The 26,924-nt window shown below is 38.4% G+C and overlaps 1 protein-coding gene across 3 annotated transcripts in view; it reads right to left on the bottom strand.

Moving 5' to 3' along the window:
* LOC117414140 (sodium- and chloride-dependent taurine transporter-like) overlaps window positions 1-23,022 on the bottom strand; it is a 28,024-nt gene extending 5,002 nt beyond the window's left edge. The window contains exons 1-10 of one of the 3 annotated variants that reach the window (XM_058999479.1): window positions 22,898-23,022; window positions 10,456-10,685; window positions 9,722-9,856; window positions 7,328-7,562; window positions 6,797-6,929; window positions 6,321-6,455; window positions 5,012-5,115; window positions 4,763-4,887; window positions 3,114-3,226; window positions 766-903 (exon numbers count right to left, since the gene is read on the bottom strand). In XM_058999479.1, coding sequence (XP_058855462.1) covers window positions 766-903; window positions 3,114-3,226; window positions 4,763-4,887; window positions 5,012-5,115; window positions 6,321-6,455; window positions 6,797-6,929; window positions 7,328-7,562; window positions 9,722-9,856; window positions 10,456-10,685; window positions 22,898-22,968 — 1,419 coding nt within the window. In that variant the 5' untranslated portion in view covers window positions 22,969-23,022. Of the gene's footprint in view, window positions 1-765; window positions 904-3,113; window positions 3,227-4,762; window positions 4,888-5,011; window positions 5,116-6,320; window positions 6,456-6,796; window positions 6,930-7,327; window positions 7,563-9,721; window positions 9,857-10,455; window positions 10,686-19,232; window positions 19,374-22,775 lie in introns of those variants that run through there. The other 2 variants (XM_034023880.3, XM_034023881.3) reach the window with 2 other exon arrangements.
* Window positions 23,023-26,924: the final 3,902 nt, after the last annotated feature.

The raw sequence follows: 26,924 nt of genomic DNA, 5'->3' as shown, positions 1-26,924 counted from the left end.
TGCTGCTTCAAGCATACGTTTGACAACATGCCCGGTCTCTTGCTGGAGACGTCAAACAAATAATTAATGTAAAAAAAAAAAAAAAAAGAAATGGTGGGAGTTTCACATGGAAATTTCTTTAGTCTGTGGTTTTCTTCTCTAACTGACATTTAGCAGTTGAGAAACTGACATGAGCCAGTGTCCCCTCCCATGTTTGAAGCCTTGTTTTGAAATAAAACTGGACTTTTTCCCATGTCTTAAATTTAGTTTTTGTAGTGTGGAAAAATCTAAAAATATCCATTTTGTAGAGAAACCAAGTCAGGAAGACCACAACAGTGGGACAAAATGTCTTTTCAAAAAGGTCTTAATCATACTGAAAGAAGAAACTGGAGGCACACTTGATTTCTCTTGATTCTGTATACAAATATATATAGTGGGTTGGTGTTAAAACAAAGGTTAGGCAGGTTACAGCTAACCAACCTAGAGTATTTACTATGCCATTAAATACACATGACCAAAAACACCAATCATTTGCTTTTTTTTTTTTTTTTTTTTAAATATAAAATCGGTTAGGATACGCTTGCTCTTGTGCCATTTGCATTGTGTTTTAATAGAACAAACTGACAAACTGATCCAAATCTTTGATCAGTTAGTTTGAGTTACATGCAGGTGCTTATGAAAGGACAAAAGAATTAGGTGCTAAACTGTCCTCTCTGTAGGCTGGGGGCAATTTAGACACATTAACATTATAAAATACTATATTTGTAAGTGAAACTGTGTACTTACATTAGTAACCATAGCGAGCCCCAGAATATAACTGAGGAAACACACTGTAGCGATAAAGATTTCCCGCCGGTAACCCTTCCTTAGGAAGGATGGGTACAGATCAACTAATGAAGTGATCTGGCCTTCTACTTCGACAAACTGTGAATACAAGAGAGGGAAAAAAAAACACACATTAGAACTGGACACCACTCCTGGACTCATCTGTAACCAACTGTGGATGGACTCGCCCCTCGGGTGAAACCCCACGGAACCTGGGCTACCTGCACCGACCCCATCAAAATTGTGGAACTGCCTATTGGGGGATTTGACACAGTAAATTGGACTCCTGTGTAATGATGCTTAATGTCAGAATTACATTTTAATGATGGCACTGTATGCAGGAACTGAACGCAAAACCCTGTATGAAATGGCTCCAGAAACATATCACAGTTTGTTTTGTTACTTGTCTGTAGCAGTAGTACTCAACTCTGGCCCTCGAGATCCAATCCAGTCCAGGTTTTTTACTCCAAACAGGTTCTAATCTAGTTAATTGACATGGCTAAGAGGCACTTAACTAATTTAAGACCTGGTTGGAATAAAGACCAGGACTGGAATGCATCTCAAGGGTCAGAGTTGAGTACCACTGGTCTATAGAGTACACTGGTGCCATAGTTCAAATGTAATCCCTGGATCAGTTATTTGAATGTATGATCTTTCATAAAACCAGGCTTTTATTTCAGATGTAAATCTTTCACAGGGAAGATTGAACACCACCAGAACAGGGCTGGAAAAAAGATCATATAGTCTAGGGGACTAATGGCTTGAGATTCAAGTGGACTGAGCAAAGACAACGGCCAAGGGTGCAGGGCGTTACATCACATGCTAAACAGAATAATGCACTCAAAGCTAGTCAATTTATTAATGTCAGCAACGCATGATGCTCCTGATCTGTTTTTTCTGTAACTGTTAACTGATTACAAGCTTGGACAAAAAACTAGCTGTTCTTTTACTGATTATATTCCAGGATCCTTTTCAAAACCTCAGAACAAGGAACGTGTAATCCATTTCTGAGTAAGAACACGTTCTCTGTTTAGAAATGTTGATTCCCCATGGGAAAATGGGTTGCCTATTCACAAGTTCCTGGCAAACCGCTGGGCCTCTTAGTTGTGCTGCCTTTCGCCAATAAAACTGACAAACGTTCTTTGGCATCTTTGAGGTCAGTCGAAGGAAGGGAGGTCAATAAATGGGCAGAGTCCGGCAAAGAGCCATAGTAGGAGATGCCAACATCCAGGGATATATCCTTAAAATGGCTTTTTTGTTTGCATTATAAAGTACCACTTTCCCCTGTGATCTTTTTGTATGGGACACGAGGCTTGTTAAAAACGGGAATTTAATAGGATTCCATAAAGTTAACGACCTTTGGATCGGAGACGAGTCTAAACAAGTACCTTTCTACAGACAGACTGATCTCCTTAGGGTTGCAGTGCTGTTAAAAGATACACAATTTATTTTAACAGCAAGGAAGCGGTTACAGCTAAACAATCAACCACCTTCTATGGGTTTACATTAAGTGGCTGCACCCAGCTTCACTCCAACAGACTACAGTATGCCACAACTGATCCTCCCATTGGACTGAACACTTACCAGGGAGTTTTGTATGCCAAATATCATATTCCACCTGGTGTCAAACTTTTTTTATCCCCAAAAAGATACTTGTATCCCGTGTACTGATACACAATGCAAGTGTGGCCAAAATGCGCTGTATGTTAGCTTGAGGTCAACCCATTGGCTTGACTTGAAGAATGAACTACAACAGTTCAATCCAAAGCCTTATTCAGCAGGGTGAAAAAACAAAAAACAGGGATGACAGCACAGTGCAGAATTACACCTTGTTTGAGAAACGAAACACAGAAAACCCACCAAATGATGAAACGGTCTGTGTAGTTTCCTTTGTACTAAGATGTCTTGCCTCTGCAAGTTTTGTTCATGTTTAAAAATATATGTCACGGTTACCAGCAGAATAAGCCCACCAATACTTCCCATGCCCATTAGGGGTATAACAATATTTACCTGTGTTATACAGGCTGTATGCTGTATACTGTAGGTATTCTATAAAGTATACTATTGCTAGGGTTGCGTTACAAGAGTAGAGTTAGACAAGACTGCTCAGGTATGCATGCTGTACACTGGGTGTGCTTTACAATGAAATCAGGGTATGAGCTACCTAAGCTAATGCACATAAATATTTAGTTGAAAATTCTTAAAATGAGTGCTAATATGTTGGGAAACGCAGGGGACACAAGCAACAATCAAACCAAGCTATTGTTTCTTTCTTGTGTTAGACAAACTCTGAGGACCAGAAGACTCACCTGACTGTCGAGGCCCAACAGTAGAAGCATTATGAAGAACAGGATAGCCCAAAACGTGGGCAGTGGCATCATCGACACCGCTTTAGGGTAGGCAATAAAGGCCAAGCCTGGACCTAGAGGGGGAAAAAAACAGAAAAGGGGAGGGGGGAGGGGAAAAGGTAATAAGTAGCTGTCTCTTATTTTAACCTGGTATGTGCCAGCACCATGTAAAAAAAATAAACATTTGAATGGCACTTGGCGCAAACCAGATTAAAATGTTAAAATGTGGGATTTAATTTCATTAAAACTGTAGCAACAACCGTTGTCTCTAAAACACATCTGGTCTAGCTGATGTTTCTTGTGACTTCTTTCCAGCGATGTAACTACAGTTAGGTTTAAGCAATTAAACTATATTAAAACAATAAAACAAAACAGATAAACATTAGTCGTTTGCAACTACTTTGATACATGCATTCTGTACTAACAAGTGGAAATGAACTACGCTGTTACAACAGAGGCATCGGCACTGCACAAATTCTTCCTGTTTCTTTACACTTTTGCAAGGTCTGTAGAAGTGCCAGTTTAGGTTTTCCAGCTAAAGGATGTTGCAATTGACTCCTGCAGAGGTTACAGTAAGAGCATTCAACCACACATTTAAACAAAAGCAAAAAAATAAAGTGTACTGATGATCTGATGTCCCTTTATTTGTGGATCATAAAATTAGCACGTGATAATTCCACCAATCCTTTCAAATTATGCTGCTATCACTTTTTTCTATTGCTTAAAAACTAAAGCATGGCTATTTTTCAAACACAAAATGCCGATGTTCAATTTCTTAAAAAAAAAAAAAACTACTTGATAAACACACTGAAACTTTTTTTTTTGCCAAGTTGTAATATGAAGAGAAAGATTCAAGGAGTGCGAACATGCGGCATGAAGATGTTTAACTGGTTAAAAAAAAAAAGACAAGGAAACAAGAATGGTATCCATCTCAGGAGTCAGCCAGCTGTTCTTAATCTCTTGAAATTCCAAAGAATTCCCAGTGGTTGCTAACAAACATTTACATGGTTCCAGGCAATTAAAGCATGTAAAACAGCAATTATACAGCACTAGTTTACAAACGCTTTTCTTTCTTTTATTGTTTTTACTTGGTGCATCGCTAGACGTCCTGGCTGGTTGAGCTATTTATTTATTTAATTTATTTATTGCTTCACTATATATAGCTGGTCGGTAAGCTGTCTATGCAGTACACTTAAAATCTAAAGCAAATGAGGAAAAAAAAGACATCAACTTTACCAACAGCGGACTTATTTTTGCTACGTTATATATTAAAAAAAAAAAAAAAAAAAGAAACTTCAGTGTTCTAATCAAAGTCCATTAAAGTTACCAGTGTCCGCTTGTCAAGCCAATATCTGGAAACAGTTTTAGAAAAACAAACCAGTTTAAGATTTATACAGTACATTCATTGTCTTTTCCTCAGGGGTTTTAAGAATTGCTTCATTTTAGTTTATATCCTTTTTCTACGTCCGTGAATTAGCTTCCACAGTGTCGTTTTAAATTTTGTATTTTGGGTTAGGCTTTTCTTTTTTCTTTTTTTTTCTAGAAATTGAATTGTTTGACCAACTCTTAAGTAGCAGTGCCCACCATCACTGCTACTATTACCATCGTACCTGACTCTGCCACATCGGCAATGTCCACCCCTTGCTCTTGTGCCATGAAGCCCAGGACGGAAAATATTGCGAAGCCAGACACAAAACTGGTACCGCTGTTCAGGCCTCCCAGCAGCAAACAGTCCCTAAGTTACACATATGTCATGGAGTTTGTTAATTAACACAAATGGAACCTAGGTCCCCACTTTTTCTTTTAACCCAACTTTACAGCACTACTCCCCCTCCCATCCCCACGGGTTGCAAACTTGCCTATAGCAGTTGTATCTGTATTTGTTGTAGCTTCCAAGTGATGTCATCGCACCCAGGCAGATTGCATACGAGAAGAAAATTTGAGTCCCAGCATCTATCCACACCTAAGAAAAACTAGCAGTTTAGTAGTGAAATCCTATGGACAGAATTGCAGATGAAAAAAAGCACTTGGCTTTTGAATAAGGTTCAATGCAACTACAGATTGGCATTAACAAAGGCTCCACTGTGCAAGACAACAGACTCTACAGAGCGTAGAAATCTCTGAAGCCTTACTGCCGACGACTCCAAAAATGGATTTATAAAAAATAAAAAAAACTTGTTACAAACATTCTGTAGAATCCAAGCTATTAGTAACACTTACAGCCTGGTTAAAACTAAAATAACATGCCCACCAGGGCTGACAGTACAAAATTAGAGATCAAGAAAAATATGCTCCGTGTATACGATCAGGGTCTTCTATCACCAGATTTGATACTCCCAATAACTTTTCCAGTTTCATCACAATTCGACATGAATCTAATACTGTTTGTGCAGGTTCTGCCACTACGTCTGCAAAGGCGGCAATCACGCTAGTGTCTTCATAGTGTTTTATCCCAGCAAAGGTTTCCAATTCCCCACATTGTGAAAGAGCCTAGTGTTGATTTGACCAATGACTGCTGGCTGGCTGGGTAAGCTATTTGGGAATTTAGCAGTAATGCTTCAAATTACCTCACCCAAACTACTGGAACAGTTAGTATCGCACTACAAAACAGCCTTCATTTAAAAAAGCCTTATACATCCAATCTTTTAATACCCAAGTCCACGCCCACTAGATGGTTGACTCATGAGTCACTTGCTGTATAATCTGTTGATCATTTAATGATATTTATGTCTAAGTTAGTGGTTAGCGGAGTATGCTTCGGTTTTCAGCACCAGGATTCCTCACTATAAAAGATAATGCATCTCAACGAGTCATATCTGGGTCATGGAACAAAGGTGAGATTATAAAAAACTATTCTGGAGAAGGGACTTTATATATACACTTTCCCAGGGGCTAAAGTCGGTGAGAGGAACATGTTAGCTTTCAAGAACTAGGCGATTCAGATTAAAACATCTGTGTAATGGGCAGTGTTGTGTGATACACTACCGTTAAGGATTCTGAAACCATGAACACAGTTACTGTATTCTTCAGTCTATCTAGAGGGCTCCAAGCGCAAGGTTTAATCAGTAAACTGTACCTGTTGCTACTGTAGAGACGGTGCGTTTGCTTTGCCTATAATATTTAGCACCCCACTGGTAACTGAATAGATGTGTAAAGCGTGGCACCTACCTCAGGGTCTGCTAGGCGGGAGAGGTCTGGATAGAGATAGAACTTGATTCCCTCATAAGCTCCTGGCAGAGTCACCCCTCGGATCAACAGCACAATCAGCATGACAAACGGGAACGTTGCAGTAATGTAAACAACCTGGTCAAAACACACGAGAAATGGAAATCATTCTGCCCTGAAGGTGTTCAAGTTTCAGTTGAACAGACTTGTAACGACCAGATTAAGCACAAACTTGGCCAACCCTAATGTTGCCTACATAAGGTAGTCCAAGATTTGTGCTGTTTAAGGTATTTGAAACCAGCCATGTTTATTACATTGGCAATATTCCTGGGGGCCGTTAATACTCTGTTAGTGGCATGCACACTGAAGTATCACAAGTTTCACCCTCCCCTCCTTTTTTCTAGCCATTGGTGAAAGTCTAATTTCTCTCAATTTATAGTATCATCTTTGAAAGGAAAGGGAAAAAAAGCAGCTCTCACCTTCCCTGTAGATTTGACTCCCTTCCAAATGCAGAAGAAACAGATGACCCAGACAGCCAGCAGACACAGGGCAAGGTCCCACTTGACCACGCCCATGTCATCAATGCCACTGGAGATGCTCAGCACATTCCGTCTGAGGAGAAAAAACAAGGGACCATGTATAACAGTCTGGAGTAGCCGTAACATCATGGACAGACAGAAGCAAAAAAAAAAAAAAACGTATGGTCACACTGCATTAAGACAAGAGGTTTCATTGAACTTTTATAAATTTTAAAATGTGGGTCGTTTTGGCCTTGAAAATTACATTTGGGTCTAAACTGAATGAAATCAATTCATCTGTGGCATTTAAGTATTGTTTTCTCCAGTGACTAGAAGGCTAGTAAGTATTATTGTTGCCTAAAACTAGTCCGCTCCTGCTCTATCCAGTCCAATCTGGTCTGTTTCACTTCCTATTTAAAATTGTCCAGGTGTTGCCTTGTATACTGTACTGTTTACAAACCAAATAAAGCAGAAAAAGAAAGGGCTGCTTACTCCCAGAATTCAGTGACTGGTGAGGTGAAGTTGGTGAAGTTAGCTGCAATCAAATAGCTCTTGTTTTTGCGGAGGGTGTCTTCGATGCAGTTCTCTGTATTCCAGGGCTGATTGCACTTGGCCCAAGGCAGTTCAGGTTGAAAGCACTGGAACAGGTAGTACAAGCCCCAGGCCAAGATAACGATGTAATACACATTCAGCAACGAGACGATCACAATAGAAGCATAACCAATACCTTTAAAAAAAAAAAAACACACACAACACGTCAATACCATTTTTTTTTTATATTAGTGGCACACAAAACTCTGCCTTTATTTGAATAAATAAAATGTAAGTTTATTTAAAACACACACAAGTATCAAAACACCAGAAAAGCTTTAAAGTTAAATGTGATTTATTCTCCCTGTCATCTAGTATTCCTATTAATCATCCTGTAAATAAACAGGATAATACAATATAGGGATTTTGCTTCACAGCAACAGACTTGCGTAAACTTTACAGCAAGAGACTTGCTCTGAGTGACACCGTGCCATTAAGACAGGCAGCCTTGCCAATACAGGTCATTTGATGATCCTGTATAAAGTAGAAGTTCCCTCAAAAGGGATGGCGTGTAGCCTGTACTGAGGCACCTGAAAATGAGTGAAGGCGCCAGTAATCCCACCACCTGTTTACGCTCATATTTTCGCACGTCTCTGTGATACAGACTGACAGCCACTTCAGCTGCAGTGGATTAGCAGACAAGCTAATTAACAGCTGGCCCAGATCTGCAGATAGCTCTTAATAATCCAGAACTTCAATATAAATATAAACTGCATCCTTTGGTATATTCAGCACATTGTTGTGTGTGTTGGCATTCTAAGCCAATTGAAAGGGTCATCATCACAAACCTAAACTGGACTCTACATTTAGAAAGGGTTTTAAGATGGTTTAAGAGAGTGTACTGTGATGAAGTTGGGTATTCAACACTCAGAGTGTTGCCATAGCTACAAAGCCAAAGAGTGTGGAGGGTTAAACATGTAGCTTGCCATGAGGTCAAAAGCCATGGAAACTTAGAGATCAACTTTCAACTTTCACCACCTCCTTTTACAGAGAACTTCTTAAGTACTACCTTGTGTGTGCGTGTTGTTTTTACTCAGAACATTCATGGTTTAAGGCTGGACACTGACACTTAACATTGCTTATTGACAATACCACAAAAAGTGAATTTTTCACCAGATAAGGCTGTGCTGTTCATAAGGTAAACATACTGTTTACCAAGCTGTCTTTCACATCCTCTTGTAGGAAGTCTAACCTTAGCCATTTGCAGTCCTATGTCGGACCTTATTGAGGAGTTTGGTGATAAAACGAGTGATCAGGAGATGATTTATAAGTATGCACTACTATGAAGAGGTATGTGAAAAATACAGCGAACAAGGGGTGGGGTGGGGCTGGAGATGCAGTACTGAGTGTCCTGTTGGTATGCAGTGCCTTTTACCTGTTTTACTGTGAAAAAATACTTTTAAACAGCACGTCTAAGAAACTGTGCGTGTGAAAATAAATTGGACCCGAGGCGCCTGAGACGCACTGAATAAATGGACCACTAAGGGTTAAAAAAAAGCATCTAGGTCTGCTTTCAATCCCCAGGCCTGCCGCTGACGTTTTCCTGCTCTAGCTGCTGCCATGGCAACATCGAATACAGCATAACCCATGCATGTTCAAGACTTTAGACCTGTATGTTTACACTAAATCCAGGCACACACACACAAAAAAAGCAGCCCTGTAATGTTTCAGGCCTGGAATTATTTCCAAAAACCACACACATACAACAGTACTGAATGGTTACTTGCAGAAGCAGACAGGAAATTAGAGGTGGGCGTTGGGATTGGGAGCAGGCCCAGCAGTTGGTTGGCATGGTAGATATATGGATAATGCAGCACATGCTTTAAAGTACCATAGGGGAAGCACATTGTGGTAGCCCTGGCCACACCTCTTTGTGTTTCAAAATATAAAGACCAACCCTGCACCCCCCTTACTGTCGTTACAGTTATGTATGTGTCTGTTAAATAATTACTTTATGCATTATGACTACAATACAGGATACATTATTATTATTTACTTTTTAATAATCTCTATTTTGTACAGTGCTGGAGCAGAGCAAGGCTATCAGCATTCTGTGTTATCTATTGAACACTCCTGTCCTTGCTCATATCACAGAATGGCAGCATGACAACCACTCACTGCAATGGAATTAAGAGATTGTAACTCCACACCGACATACGCAAGCTCATTCATAATGCTTTTGTGACAAACTCAGGTCCGGGTTTAAAAAATACAGACTATGTTCCTCATCTGACTGCAATACAGAAGTTATGCTTTAAAATATATATATATATAACTTATTTATAGAAAACATACCTGTAAAGATGGGGCAAAGCTTTTCCCAGCAGGTAATTCCACCCTGAGAGGTGTACTGGCCTAAGGCCACCTCCAGGAAAAACACAGGCAAACCTCCACCAAACAGGAAAATGAAGTACGGGATGAGAAATGCACCTGGAGATTTGAAAAGACTGCTGTGTTAACACAGAACGGTAGACTCTCCATGGTGAATATGAATGTTAGAACTGGAAGTCACTGATCCCAGTTTGTTAACAGCTTTTTCTTATGTATTAAATATTCCACATTTATAAAAGCATGGTGATCAATTCAATTTACATTTAGGTGTAAATACAATGCATACTCTTCACGGTTAAAAAGACACAACAGATAAAAACTTGTCCAACATGTCATCTACATTATTAACTACATTTCCTGATTCTAATTGCAAAAATAAAATTGATGGCCTACAACAAATAAAACACAGCATTTATTTGTAGACCAAAAAGCAAGATATGCTTTTAAAACAAGACTGCTGTTGTCTTTCACAGAGCAAAGGGCCAAGAAAACAGGAGACCCATAGTTAAAATCCCAGCCAGTGACTGACTGTGTGATCTTGGGTCAACATCCAATTTCCAGACTGAAGCTCAAAGAGGCACAGTGCTCTCAGAGTTTAACTCTGGAAAACAGAGTTAGTTGTGTGAATTTCAGTTCAGCAGTACAAAAAAAAAAAAATTGGTTTATTTAATTACAAAACAAAAAGAAAGGTTACTCACCTCCGCCATTTTTATAGCAGAGGTATGGAAAGCGCCACACATTCCCTAAACCGACAAATCCGCCAGCTACGGACAGGACAAAGTCGAGTTTGCTCGCCCACTTCTCTCTCTGTGGATGTTTTCCCTCCGCCTCGTCCTCAGGCCTGGTCCCGGGGCTCTTCCCAGGAGACGGCTTCAGGGTGTCCTTGTGGAAATCCTTCAGACATTGGAGCTTCTCCTTCTGAGACATGCTGTGCCAGAGAAAGAGAAACAAATACAAACAGGCTTTAGGTCCTGAGGAAAAGGCATTAAGCCACTGTTGAACAAGTAGCCACATCACAAAGCAGGAAGCCGGGTCAACTGTATATATGGATGATAAGCCCCCGCCAGCCGCTCCCCTGCTACAGTTAGGAATGTTCCCAAAATTCTTGTAGCATATGAAGCTGACTCAGCCCTTCAAAAAGTTATTAATCCATCATATATGAAAGGCTGTTTGCACCACATTCTTAATATACGGTCTAGTAGGTTAATTGACATCAATTCAAAGAAACTGTTTCTTCCTGTACAGTTTGCATACAAAAAAATACAAACATTTAGACAATGTGCCACTTCACTGCTTAAAATTAAAAAAATAAATAGACAAATGTATGGAAATGACTGTAGAATGACATAGAACATATGCAAAAGTATTGCTATTGCACACTTTCAATACCAGTTTATGGTCTCCCTGGTGTAAACCTATGCCAAATGTACAGTACCGCAGGGCTGATCTAATATTCACATTCCAGTTATGTCACCTTGAGCCACAGCAGAAGCTTCCCATGTTGAAGGCAAGATGACACCAAACAGGAACAGAAACGTCTCTCATACTCTGTAGTACGTGCTCATTGTGCTTTTACCATGTGCTGTAGACTACTTTCCATCCGACAGCTGTATAAATTACACTAAATGCTTGGTTTTATAGACTACAGAGTGAGAGGCCATAGTAATACAGTACCAATACCATTAAAGTTACCCGTGTTCTTAAATAACCACATATCGGATTAAAATCTAAATGAGTGCGACACTATGGGACCTCGCAGCTTTTTTTCCAGTAAAAAATATCTGTCTGCAATTTCTATAAATTTTTGTAAACAGAAGAATGAGGGGAGCACTAGTAAGCACAGTTTGGCAGAAATGTTGGAAACACGTTTAGATGTGTTCTGTTTAATGAAAGTTATGTTTACAGTGCACATTTTGTTAAGAGTCTGGCAAGACACTATTCCCAAGAAAAAGGTTTATTGCCAACTGCAGTTTCAGAGTCCCTGTGAATAAACTGTGCCAGAGCCCAACAAACCTGCCTTAATGTGACCCGTCTGGCACATCGTTTTAGAATTAAATACTTTTGTTTTGAAAAGCATTATTTGAGTTCTTATTGCCAAGACAAAAAGTCGGAAGACAGCTGCTTAGTATTTCAAAAACATTAGTTGGTAAAGACTATCAGATCACATTCCCATGTGTAATGCAGGTCACAAAACGGACACTTAATTTGTCCTGAATCCACTAAAAATGCAAAAAGGGGGACAAAAGTCAGAACCTCTGTGTTGCACCCAGTTCAGAATCAAATTCTATGGCCCTGAAGGGAACTTAGAAAAAGTCATGTGGAAGGCCTTTCCTTGTGACAACCAACAGCCAGTGACAAACACGTTTCTGAAGAAGACGCATTACTCAAAAGGTTTTTGGGTCATAATTTCCCCATGTCCCTTGAGGTACTTTGACATGCCACACAGCACTAAAATTTCAAAGCCAAGTACAGGTTAGACCGCTCAAATGCGGGGGGCGGTGGGGGGGACACACAACACACTGGCCTACATATACATTTTAACTTAGCGTCCACCACTTGTCTATTATTAATCTCACTACTACTGCTCATTGTAGGTCATATTCCTTAAGCATTGCTTCAGGTTTACAATTCAATACATCACACTTTGTGAGAAACAAGCAGAGCAAATCTCTACTTGAGCTCTTGTAAAAAATCTTCTCAAATCCTTAGCCACAACCTTTCATAGTTATACTTAGGCTTGCTACTATTCGATTTTTATTTTTTTTTGCCAAATCAACGATTATCAGTTTATTTTTGAAAGAATTTACCATTTTTTTCATCTTTATTTTTCAATTCAAGCACAGCATGGGTGAAATCGACCATTATGTTTAAAATTGAGAAACGTCTCATTTGGGAGAAACCCCTTTATCATATTTACTGCTTTATCAAAACCATGGTTACCAACATTCTAAATGAAATAACATTTGGTCACAAAAAAGCTATACCTTGTAAAGCTAAAGTTCCTACACAACTTAAATTGTCTCAAACCGTAGAAAATGCAGCATATAAAGTTTATTATACAGATTTTTATAGCATACATTTACAAGTAAAAATAATATGCATAGAACAAAACATTAGATAGTTGAACAGAACTAACTTGCACTTCTTATTTCGAGCTCCGCCCCTCTCCTGCTTAAGCACAGCTGGACTCACTGGAGGCAAGGCAGACTGGCCCGCTTTGTCCTGCTGCGGAGACTCGATCAGGATATTGTGCACAATACTCATTAAGGGTTCTCCTCTTGCGCCCCATTTTCAAATCAAAACCAGTAACTCTCACTGTATATACCAATAATAGCAAAAGCTTACCTACACCTGAACCCGCTAATTTCAAAGTAGGCGCTTTCAATGACAGGTGCTGTAGCTGGCAAATGAAAGTGCACAGTCGGTCTTCATGATTGACAGTCATTTAGAGCTGCTTCAGCCAATGAGATCTGTCAGAACAGGATGAAATGACTGACGGTGAAACTACACTAGCCTATCAAGGAACCACTAAGTTGACTCACAGCGACAGTTAGCCATTCGGAGCTGAACGGATACAGGACAGACAGCAAGTATAAAAACTGCACAGACTAGAGATGATTTCTTAAATTATTTTTTGGTAAGAAAATAAAAAAAGCGAGTGGTTTTACAGACGTTTATCCTATATAAAACGTTGAAATTTTTTTGGAATTCGACGTTTAACAAGCTTTACCGATTAAAATGTAAAAGTATCAAGCCTAGTTATACTGTACTCCTGACTAAACGGTCCATGGCTAGCCATGATCTTCCAAGCCAAAAGAAAGTTAATACAGCTCATTAAAAAGTACCAAAAAGCAGCAACGTCTAATTTCCTTTCAGCACTCTTGAATTCTGCTTCTCATACTCTCCCTCCCCCCCCCCTGAAAATACAAGTTGTTTTTCTGTTTTCCTCTGGCTCCATACCACTAGAGCTTTAACACTATTTCACAGACTTGTGTCATTCCAAATCAGCAAAAATGATCGCTTGCTCTGCACTTGATTTTTAAGGTTGCCATTAGATGATGCATGCCTGAAACCAGATGATGCAAATCCCCAAAACAGAACAAGAGTTTATTTTTCAATCTTGAAGCACAATCAAAAGACTTGCTGCATAACTCGTTCGCACAAAGCCTTTAATAAAAAAAAAACAAAAAAAACAAAAAAAACACACCACACACACAAGATGACAAATCATGTAAATTTCCCAAAAGTGGGAATACATTCAAGCTGCTTAATAGGTTTCATATGGGCAGGTAAATCATTCTTCACCTCTTGCCAAATAAAAATGCAGTTTCTTCTAAAAGGTCTATTGAACTAGCAGGTGTTCTTTCAGCCACAGTGGGGTGCATATTGGGTTATGCTTTTCCAAGGGCCGCCACATACATGTTTGATACTTATACCCACTTGGATCATGCAGTACAACTGCTGTCGTATATTTTTTGACCACTGGTGGGGCGGTGGGTTAGCTTGCTTCTTTAATTATTATGCCAGCTCAAATTTTGCAGTCGTTTTTTGGATAAACATAAAACACACATACTTTACATTGTAAGTTATCCTCTTTTTGTTAGTGGAGTATACTACTTAAAAACTGTTAATTGTGGTGGCTTTTCTTAAACACCTGCTATCTGGGAAGTGGGCTAAAGCTTTCTGTATCTATTACAGACCTTAAAACATTGATCAGTCATCAGTCAAGTGATTTGTAATCCCTCAACTACTTTAAACATACCGTAAAACAGCAATACAAGGTGCACTAAATTCTAAACGCTGCTGCCATTAACTATGCTTGTGCAGGTTCGTTGGGACTAAAATAAGGGCTTGTGTTTGTAGCCTTGGCACGCAAGAGAATCTCTAAGAAATATCAGAAACAATTACAGTTTGCAAATGTGCAACTGCAGATTTGTTTGCAGCAAGAAACTTGTCAGATTCAAGTACGCTCTCCTGACCAATATATAGGTCCACGTTTTTATTTCAACCAGTTTAACTTGCAGAGGGTTCTGGTGATGAGGTTCTACAGCAATCGTGCACACAGTATCAGAGGCGCTGTATATGTGCATTTTTTTGTGTGCTTTTCTTTCTCCTGGAAATGTCTATATTCCACTAAAGAGTGCCAAATTAGACTATTAAAAAAGATACGAATATTGCACTTTAATGTGACAAGAAATATTTTTTTGTCCTTTGTATTTTCCTCAGGTCCATCAACTTCCAAATGCATCACATTGCTTTAAAGATGCAATGAAATGCAAAATTAAAAATACAGATATACAGTATATTTAAACCACCGACTAACACTTACATTTCCCTCACAGTACTTACTCCAGCAGGATAAAGAAAGGAAAGCAGATAAAAACAACAACCCCCACAAAGGCTAACTACAATTAAATCTAGAAATTGGGCACAGTTCACGTGACACTACTGTAAATTTCTATTTACCAACAAGGAGAATCTACTGAATAATTAACTCTGTATACATGAGCTTTAAATCTGGAACCAAGTGAAAACACTGCAAATGCAAATCCTAACATTTGAAATGAATAAGCATTATATATTGTCACAGAGATATAGTGAGAGAACCATTATTTTATTGGCCACAGACCACTGGTCGTATTTTTGGGTTCCCAAAACTTGACCACCCCCGCATTGTGGTCCAGCACAATCCTTACTGGTAGAAAAACAAACAGTACCTATGCAGTACACCTACATGTCATTAAGTCAAAATGCCCTCTAAAATTAAAATGGTGGATTTAGTGTTGGCCTTTAGAAAAAAAAAAAAAAAAAAAAAAACACACCACACACTTTTTTTTTTTTTTAACTAGAAGAAAAAAAAAACAACACACCACTAGAGAAAAATGAAAACAGGACAAATAAAGAATGTCACAGTTGACCTGTGCATGGACGGGAACTGTTTTGCATGCAGGCAAACACTGTATACAAATCCGATACCACTGTGTTCTTGTATTCAAATTCATTATTTACCGAATGGTTTCCAGTGGTAATCCCTTGCTAACCAATAAGAAATCCTGCTTAACCCCAATAACACCCTGCACAATTCATTATATAAGACTCCAGAAATTGGGGTGGATAATATTAAGCTGTGTGAAATGCCAGGACCTGCTAAAAATGCTGCTTTCCATTATTCCGCATTATAAGAGTCATTTTAAGACTGAAATGGGTCCAAGAGCCCCAAGCTATGCATGGATTTAATGCCTCTAAATCTGCTTTATATTGTATGCTTTTATATTCACATTAAAACTGGATTCGACATTAAGGAGACTTATCTCATTTACCAAACATTGTTAAAAAAATAAGTTAGCCGTGTTTGCAGGCAAACAAAATAAATCAAATCCTGCAAAAGAGAGCACTAACAGTAGATTTAAGTAGGAAAGACATTAGTTGATGGATTAACAAATACATTCTTCAATATTAACTCCATGGGTGATCTGACCATGAACCATACTATTAGGTTTGAGCTAAAAGAATGGTTTTACCAAGAACTACCTGATCAAGCAATGACCTAGAACATGTCTCTGTGGTAGGTAACTTAACTTACAAAACCTGTTGCTTAATGCAGAGTTTTAATCTGCCCTTCAGCAACATCGTGACATGATTTGCATCACTAGACATGCAATAATCCTGATACGTTACTTTGTTTAATAACTGACCGTAAAAGGAAAAATCAAAAAAATGACATTGGGGCACCTTGTATTCATGCCAACCATAAACTGCATTTAGTAAAGCTTTCATCAACTATTTGGTGGACTACATAGTGCAAATCCACACACTATATCATTTAATGAAAGCATCACGATTGATATACACACATCCATATTTAATACCAGGTGATTTTTCCAAAACCTAGATGCGATTAGCTTGCTTAAACAAAGAAAATCAATCTCTTTTTTTTTTTTTTTTTTAAATTTAGTCGTCGCCAATTATTTTTACCCCGGTTTTCACCCCAATTTAGCATGCCCAATTATTATCTGTATCCCCGGCTCACCGCTCGCAACCCCCCTGCCGACTCAGGAAACAGAGGCTGAAACACGCGTCCTCCGAAACGTGCTCCTTCCAAGCCGTCATTTTTCGCACTGCAGATCCACAGCAATGCTACCAGACCTATAGTGCCGGAGGACAACACAGATCTGGCGGCTCCGCTGCAGAGCCACAGGCGCCCTATCGGCCACAGGGGTCGCTGATGCGCGGTGAGCCGTGGATTCCCCTGCCGACCTAAGCCCTCCCTACCTGGACAGCGCTCAGCCAATTGTGCGCCGCCCCCTAGGAACTCTCGGTCACGGTCAGCTGTGACATAGCCTGGATTCGAACCAGCGATCTCCAGGCTATAGGGCACATCCTGCGAGGAGCGCCTTTACTGGATGCGCCACTCAGGAGCCCAAGAAAATCAATCTCATTGATTTCTTGGTTGTTTATGGATAGATAAGGGTTTAATTATATTTACGAAAACGATACTGTAGCTGGCTGACTGTATCCAATTTGGTTACAATTCATTTCATTTGTAAACTTCAAAACGGGAGCGCGTACTCCGAATTCAAGTGCACAAAACACATTTAAAAATGGTTAAGGAAGCTGCAAGCTGCGTTTTGCATTTGTGGCAGACACTTGGCGTGACAAAAAAATAAAAAAAAACAGAATATTTGTATGACAGGTCAGAGTTGAAACAGAACTGTGCCCCTTGCTTTCAATATTCCTTTTTAATATGGAGGTCGATTACAGGGATCAGCTGGCAAAAACCATCAAGCTATTTTAAGTTATATGCAGAAACATGCAGTCTTTCTAGACTTCATCTCGCATATTTCAGATGTAATTATACAGCATGTGGAGGATGATCTGCAAAATGCAACGACAAAAGCTAGTCACTGAGACAAAGATTAAGAAACCAGACTAATACACTATTACATTTACTATCCTTTACAATATGTATCGTTAGCCTAGCACATCAATTAACAGTGTCGTTCTGTTCTGTTCTGTTTAGGGATTAAGCAGGTCGTACAATCTTTCAAGACAACATACAGCCATCCATGAGACAGGCAGATTAAAACAGATTTCACTTATATCATATTCATTAAAGCTGCTCCAAGAATGAAACTGTAGTACAGTTGTTCAACCATCATACGTGATGTACAAAGGATCTCCCGTTTGGCAAGTCTCACAATCAGGAAACAAAATTGAAACCAGAATCAATGAAACTAAAAACAGGAGTGCAATATTATACACCTGGTCTTCAAGTTTTTCAATTAAAAAAAAAAAGTCAAATTAAAAATATTTAATTGGTGTATGTACATATTTTATGAGAACCATATTGGCTCTAAATTTGTCAGACCAAAAAAATGAAATAAAACAGAAGACGACAATTGATTAAACCGAGTTTTCTTCACCCTCTAGATCAAATTTAAGGGGGGGGGGGGGGGGGTGGCTAAAAACATGACTGAGTCGTGCAAAAGCACTATTGTACTGACATAAAACACTTTTAAAATCGTACTTCAGCTTTGTGCATGCATAATACCAAAAGATGTAGCAGGAACTTAATAGCCAAACACATGCTTTGGTAGTAAGCATCGTTTAAAAACTTCATTTTTAACTGGGATAACATGCTTCTATGCACCCATCTATAGTACACTATGGGCTAGATTCTAAATGCAATTTTCGGAAAACTGTCATTAACACACTTTTCCAGAAAGGAAAAATGCATCTGAATAAAGTTAACAAAAAAGTAATTCTAAAACATGGCAAGGATAAAGATTTGCAGTGAAAACCTTTGAGAATCTGGTCCTAGATGTAGACACCTAAATGTATCCATATCTCAATGATAGAGTTGCTACGGACAATGCTGTAGGGTGGGTTGCTATTCACAAACTGCATGTACAGTAACAAGGTAGTACACCAATGTATAAAGTGTTAATGCTACACAATTGTGACCAGTGTTTTGTCCCATCTGTGCAGGATATCCTTTGAAAAGTAGGTACTGCATCATGATTTATTGTGCACTGAGCTAAGCTAGATCAGTTGTACCTTAGGGGTAATCATTTACTACTTCATTTGTGTTTGTATTTCAAATACCAAACCCATATCTGACAAATAAGGGTATTGGTTTAGAAGTGGCTTTCTGACTTGACAAATCAATTGTATCCACACCTTGTTTAGTCTTGTTGCCATGCAAGACTATGTAACCTGTATCTAACTTAGGAATATAGACCAGTCAGGCCACATGCCATACATCCTTCAATTGCCTAGTTGTCAAAAAAGCTTGCTTGAACCACTTCTGTATAAACTGATATTTACTCATAATAAACATTAAAAACAAGCCCCTATGCTGTATAAGTTGACAAGTGCAAACCTTAAGAAATGCCAAGAACCCTCACTTTCATTTACCTTTCAATGCCTGCGCTTGGTTTTGCAACAAATGTTCATTGCAAACTGCAAGTATTACCTGTCAATGCCTGCTCCAGTCTCGGCAGAAGGTGCAGAGCATAGCTCTGCTATGTCAGCTGGCTCCAGCTTTTCCTTTCTTCCAGCAGCTAAATGCTTGCCCTATTAGCAATAGGGAAGCAAGCTGCTACTGTGGCCGGTAAAAGGTCCAAAAGAAAAAAACCGGTCAGTATCCCTAGGATTCAGATGCAACTTGACAAGCTGTGCTCGGCTGCATGCTTTAACCCTCTAATATACAGGGGGTTGGACAGCATAGCGTCATCTTGGTGACACAAGGACTCTTGAGACTAGAACAATGGCAATTTTGCCAAACCTACTCACCCCCCCCCCCCCCCCCCCCCATTTCCCCATTTCCCCATTTCCCCATTTCCCCATTTCCCCATTTCCGAACTTAAAGATTTAAACTTTTTTGATTGCCATAGCACCTCTTGAGTAATTACATGACATCACAGTCTGTATTTTTTTTAGGTTTAGAAGAGCTAACAGTTCCTGTGGCTTAGTTTGTCTAAATCAGTCTGCTTATTACAATTAATTTTAAGAATCTATTTTTCTTTCTATAGTTGCTTATGCTTCTTTACATGTTAAATACGTTTCAGTAGAGACAGACGCTCTCTGAGCATATATAATATATATAAAAAAGAGAAGTGATGGAGAAGTGGATCAACATTTAAGAGGAAGTCTACATGTACTTATCCTAGGATCCCCTACAGTTTATATATCACATTTCTGAACGTCAAAACATTAAATTATAAAAAGGTAAAACTATAAGAAACATAAAAAGCAGCCTCACTTTTTTGTGTGTGTGGAAATGCAGAAGCAAGTCTCAGAAGGTAAAACGGTTTAAATCACATTTAGAGGCAGACAGGATCTTTGTATTGTTTATTTGTTTAACCTTCAACTCTGGGGGTCTCAACTTCTGTGGGCCCAGGAAAGAAAAAACAAGCTGACAAAAACAGTCCCGTAAACAGCAAACACCATGTTCATTTCCCACAGCTTTGGTCAACACACACACACACACACACATATATAAAATCAGTATAAGGATTTATGGATCTAGGAAATACATTGTTAAACTCTGAGGTCTAGCGATCACAGAATTATCATAACTGAACCATTTCATCTAAACAGAATTAGCTAAATTCTGCAGTGTTGTTCATTTAAAGTCATTAGTGGGGTGAGTGTTTACATTCTCAAATGTCTAGTACACAGACTTTTTTTTCCGTGCTATTTATTTATTTATTTATTTATTTATTTTTAAATACACCAGCAGGGGGAGTAGTACAAATTGCAATGGAACATAAATCCCTCAGGATAGCCCAATGCAACTGCAAATGCTGGTCTTTTGTTTTTTTTTCTAAATTAATTATACAATATATAGATTAGCTCCAATCACTGAGCACAGAAATCAATAAAATGCACCATTTACGGGGGAAAAAAAATAAACAAATGTACCTTACTACCTAAAAAGGCTGGTTTCACATAACCTACTTCACCACTTAAATTGGTATACTAAGATTTGTGATCGATGTAGTATGAAGGAAAAAAAAGTATACAGTTTGACACCTCGACCACCAAGCACAAACTCATGATCAAGCTCAATCTCACACACTAATGGTAATAGGAACCAGCACAGCGCCTCCCTGCAAAGTCTTAATTTATCTCACACAACACACAAGCGCCTTCATTTCAACTTTCTGTACTGTAAGTATTATTTAAATTATTACAGTTGCTCAATTACTTGTATAAATAGCCTATGTTCTGGGTGCAGGGAGATGCCATGCATATCTAACAAGAAAGCAGGCAAGTATAACATGCTGTCCTGCACATGGCCAAAATATTTATATATGCAAACAAACAAGTACGGTACGGGACGTGACGGGACGCGGGGGACTGGGGGGACAGGAGGTACGGGGGGTATCCGTGCAGTACTTAGTCCAACAGTCTGGTCGATCAATGCAATGCAATGCAATGACAGAGGATTAACATGCACTCGTGTACAGCAAACCCCTGCTCCTTCCCAATCAAATCGGGTAGGGCATGTTTAAACTCTTGGATCTCTATCAGTTGTTTATTGACGCTGGCATCACTACAGCCTACGTCAATAGTGTAAATTAACCAGAGAAGGTCCAGCAGTAACGTTCTATCTAATTTCATATAAACACAAATATTAAAACGAGGGCCACAGCCCGTTTATCACATTGTCCATGCTGAGGCACTGCTAATACACGCTAAACACTCTTCAGAAAAATCATCATTTTGCTGTAGTTCAAATAAAAGCAATAAATCACCCGCACAAGAATGACTACATTAGACTAAACTTGCATTTCAATTATGTTTTTTTTTTTTAATTATTTAAACATGCTCGGTGAACAACAATTGACACTAATCTTTTTTGTGGTGTTGATGATACCTGATCCTTGTCAGCAGTGATGCTACTTCAAGTCTTAACAAAACCTAAGGTTACATACTGACTTAACATCCGAAACATATCGCGCACCGCTAAGACAGTGTAGCTGTTCGGCAAAGTTCTGCTCCAGACAAGGGAACAGATTCAGAAAAATACAAATACGCCAAAAAAATACAGTAGATGAATAAAAATAAAAACAATAGCCCACGCACTCTACTAGACAACACAACACTTTAAATGATATGTTATCAACACACTTCTGACCATCATTCATATGCTATATACCCCCGGTTACCTTCAGAAAAAGCAGAACAATGATGGGCGTTGGTAGAAACAACGCTTCTTAAACAAAACAGCCAGTTTTACATTCCCGTCTAAAATCTCCGAAATAAAATGAAAAATAGTATTAAAAACCACACGAAAACTGTATTTAAATAATACATACTGTAGGGGGAAAAAATACACTATGGAGAAGCAAGACAATTATAATTCACATCACACAGCTGCTGTCTAAACCCGAAAAAAACAGACCTGTTAAATTTACACACTGCCACTTATAAATCAAGGGGGTCTCGTGCATACCGCTGTAAAAATAAACGAATAAAAGGTTTTAATAGCTTTGTGAACAAAAACATTCTTGTTTCAATGAAAGACTCCCGCCCATGTACCAAAGACCGCCTTTGAAGCTATCTTGCGAAATGCAACATAAATAAAGTTTAGTAGTCTACGCAATATAAATAGGTTATGTAGTTACCTTATGTCAATCAGAGACAAAACAAAACGCGTCGTAAAAATATTAAAGTAAGAAATATCCGTTGTGCAGTAGATTACACGCCTTACTAGCTACAACAAATAAAAAATAACAAGTAGTGTACTTATTTTTTTCTACTATAAGCTAATAAGATCCTTTATCCAAATATAAAACAATACAGCATCCTCAGAACCACGGGAGGAAATCAGCCACATAACTGCACTATGTGGCGCAAAATAACGATGATCAGAAAACACGGAACACTGAATCCTGGAACCTAATAATAATAATAATAATAATTTCCAGCCAATTAAACACATGTGGAAATAAAACAATGCGTTGTTCTCCCCTTCATCTGCTACACAAAGGTAATGTGCAGTTGTTACCTGTATTGTTATTTCCTTTTTATTCCTTGCAAATGTGCAGTCCCTTGTCTCTTGTGCGATGTCTCAGTGTTGAATAACAGAATTGCAAGACTACATGTAATTTATAAGCTTTTCATTCTGACCTTTGTCTCTTAAAATGGGTGACCATTAGACAGCAGCATGAGTGGAAAAACACTAGCCCGACAGCCTGCATGCGCAACAGATCTTCTTCTTAAAGAGGCAGTTGCCTGAAAATAACCTTCGGCAGCAACGTTTTCACTTTCATTATGAAGTGCTGTGCAGAGACAGAGGCTGAGCAAAGGAGAGAGGAAGATGTAAAAACAAAAAAAAAAAAAAAAAATTTGAAAAAGAACCGTATAACCACGCATATCTTGTTTACACACACATTCCGTTTATTCTTTGTCTAAAAATAAAACAACGAATAAATATGCTTTAATTATGCATGTTAAATACCCACTACGAATTTTACGTATATGCATAGTTTAAATCCTAACTGCAGTAATGCAATGCAAAGAGGTGCCGACGGCCGTCACATCGTCTTAAACGGTTAGGTTTGTTTTAATCGTTTTAATTATTTGATATTGTAAAGCTGGGTTCTATTCGGCCACACCTGGGCGACTTTTAAGAGTTAATATCGTTTTGTGTTCCACTAATTAAGCAAGAGAAAGGAGGATAGAGAGACACGTATCGCAAATCAATTTGCTTATCAAGATAGAAATAGGAAAGGCGACAGCAGGGAGATAATCTGCATTTTAAACTGACAATAATGCTGTTTAATTTGTAAGCAACATCTCGAAAGGTAACCCCCAGGTTTGCTGTGAAATCACGCACGTTATTATAAACATGTTACAAAGTGGTACTGTATAAGCAAAATCATAAATTAGTAAAATACAAATCTTCAAATTACTGGGGGAGGGGAGGGGGTGCATGAATAATGCTGTGCAATGTTTAAAACGCAACCAGTTAGCTCCCATCAAGGAGATTCCGTACATGTTTAACAAATAAAACGAAATGTTTAAGTATATCAGGAACTGGTCTTTCAATTCAGAGGCATGGTTTGATTCTCTTTGTATTAGTGCTGGCCCTGTGAGCACAAAGTGAATAAGCTAAACTAATGCACCTGAATGGTAAGCACGTGGTTGTATGCCACTGCAATATCTGTGTATTGGTATCAAACATGTACCTGACACAGGTAGTGTTCTGAATGCACCACTTTTATATGTTTACATGTTAGCATGAAGGTAATCCACTAACACGTTTCTTGTGTGCATGTAACTCCACAATTGATAACTTCAGAATGTTTACAGGAGTGTACCTCTTAATAAAAGGTAATACCAAATGCTAATACCTCAATTAAGCAAACATATTTAAACAAAGTGTTACTGTGCTTTGGAAAAAGGGAGTGGTGTGCAAAATCATTTTTCTTCTACTCAAAGCAATGGTTTTGATGAATATGGGTGCAGTATGAGCAAATAACCCTGTATACGTAGGAACAGGGATTAAAGTTATATGCACCATGCTTTATGGTTGATAGAGAAAACCAGAAAAACACGTATAATCAGAGGTGTCCTTATGGTTGGATGGTGATTAAAATCATTGCATGGGTCATAAAATTGTACTTTCTTTTTTAATAGTACAACAATCACAGTTTATTATTCCGAGGGAATGGAGCATGCTGCAACAATTAAACTGATATATTGGCATACAATTGTGTTTTATTTGTAGCTACTGCATACAGTGAAATATTTAGTTGAATATATTGGTCAATGTACCTGCTTCTCATATGTAAGATAATATATTCATAATTATATTTTAAATATATTCAATGCACTTTGCAATATATTGACATAGTGTATGTTGTTTCATACATATTATATTTCATGATTCAGTATTTTAATAGTTGGTGGTCAATACTGTCCTGAACTAGTTAAAAACTGGAACATAGCTTCAAATTACGTTTGCTAGATCAGCCCAAGTTTCTTTATACTGTATTAGGCAAGCCTCCACAGCATCTAGTGCCAACAAAACAAAGGAAGCAGGCTTTTCAAGTGGCAGAACACTAGATGGCATTTGCTGTTCTATAAAGACATTTTAGCTGATCTAGCCTATGCTGTATATGTCTATGGTAAGCAACTAGAACTAAAGAGCAGCTCCTGGAAGTAAGTGAAAGCACCTTAACACAGACTTCTAAAACCACCCAAAGTGAAGAGAAAATCATGTACCCGGTCATTTTGTTTCCTGTTATTAGGTGGTTAGATTTGCAAGCCTCTTCCAATTATTCTGACTTTACTACTAACAATAGTGGGACTGAGCAATAAAGGAAATCATCAAACGGAAAGGGTTGGTTTTTTTTACCCTTGTGAACTAGTAATATGCTGGTTCATTTAGAAATCCAAACAAATGCTTTGACTAAAAGTATTTTTGTTCTCTCAATTGAAGACACTGGGAGTGACTTTTGGTCTAAATGTTTGTCACTGAATTTACAAAGTTTCTTTTTGTGTTCCTAGAAATAGCAATATTAATTATTATAGGCAGTGTGCTGGATGCGACTTTCTCTATAAAGCAGACATAAGCTAGTTTGTTTGAGTTTGCTTAAATGCTACAGTCTTTCTTTTAGAAAATAGAGGATTGTGGTGTAGAATCCTCTTAATATTTGGGTAACAGCCCCCAGAGGCCCATGCATTTAGGTGATTATTACCAATGTATTACAGATGCAGTAACATCTTTTTCATTTACTGTGATGATAGGGATATAGGCAGATATAGAGAAAAACAGGAAGATCATAATTATTAATAATAATTAGAAATAATAATTGACACACTAAATAAAAATAAAAATACCATGGTTTCTTTAAACGTGGCACTAACACATTCTTACAAACTGGGAGCTGCCTGTATTTTTTCCAGTGAACTTCATAACAGGTGGAATGTGGACGTTGCTGAAAGTAATGAGTAATCAGCTGTATTAGAAGAACACGGTAACAGTCCAGTTGGATCACATTTGATTTCATGGATTATGTCAGGGAACAGAGCTCTCTTCCCAGAAGTATGATGTCATCTTGTTAGGGAGTAGAGCATTGCAACCCCATGAACCTTGACTGAGAAATAATTTTAGGTAATGTAAGTTCCTACTCATAGGAAACACATTTTGCCCTTACAATTGTAATGTAGTGCAACCACAGTGGCAATGCAATTGCTTTATGCCAAGGGTCAGTGATAGCACAGAGCACCTACAATGGAGCTGCACTATTTATAACATTTATATATGTTCTCAATGGATACAATGGTATAAACCAATTCACAAACAGGTAATTGCCGTACCTGTGTGGTGCCATTTCAGGACCACTATGCAAAATTCATTTCAGATCCATTGGGTTACTTTCTTCATAGAATTTCATCCCGTGGTTAAAACTATTCTGTTATGGTAGCCATTAATCTTTGTAAAATGTTGTTGTCAGACTGGCTGAAATCATAAGTTAATTTAAGGAACAATAAAAAAAAAAAAAAAAAAAATGACTCCTCGCAACATTTTATTTTTCTCAGCCTCAGCGACATTGTGTCTACTGTCGAGCAATGTTGAAAACTGGCAGTGGACCCAACATCCAAGCCCAATGCAGTTTTCACAAACAGCGATATTAAAAACAGATCTTGATAATAGTTGGTCATTTTATGCAGCTGGAACCCATTCACATAGCACTCATATTTTCTTCAGCCCAGATACTTAAAAGTGCTACAGTGTGTGCTACAATACCATTGGCATCCCAGTTCGATCTGAGCTGATATCGCTCTGCTGCAATTTCAACAAGATCCAGATGGCAAGTGCCAACCAGGTTTCAGTGCAGACTGTGGCTAATACGATGCAGTAAATGCCAGGAAATCGCTGACCCATTTCTGTTAATAAAATATCACAATGAAAATGATTTCACAAAGTCTTTACGCAGACAGTGTACCAGCAATGCATCTGTAACATTATACAGTATTCCAGTAATCAATACTATGCAGTAATGCCTGATATTTATTAGTCTTGTTTCCAGTACTGGTAAAGTACAGGGTGGTTTGTCTGCTTGGGAAGATTCAAGCACATGGTGACATACAGTACAATCTGCTTCAACAGGCAGATGCTATTTTCTGTGCAGCCATCCACTCAAGG

This window comes from Acipenser ruthenus, chromosome 25 (genome assembly GCF_902713425.1).
Source record: "Acipenser ruthenus chromosome 25, fAciRut3.2 maternal haplotype, whole genome shotgun sequence".
NCBI lineage: Eukaryota > Metazoa > Chordata > Actinopteri > Acipenseriformes > Acipenseridae > Acipenser > Acipenser ruthenus.
Note: the sequence above shows the minus strand (reverse complement) of the source record. Positions and strands in the feature narration are given on the sequence as shown.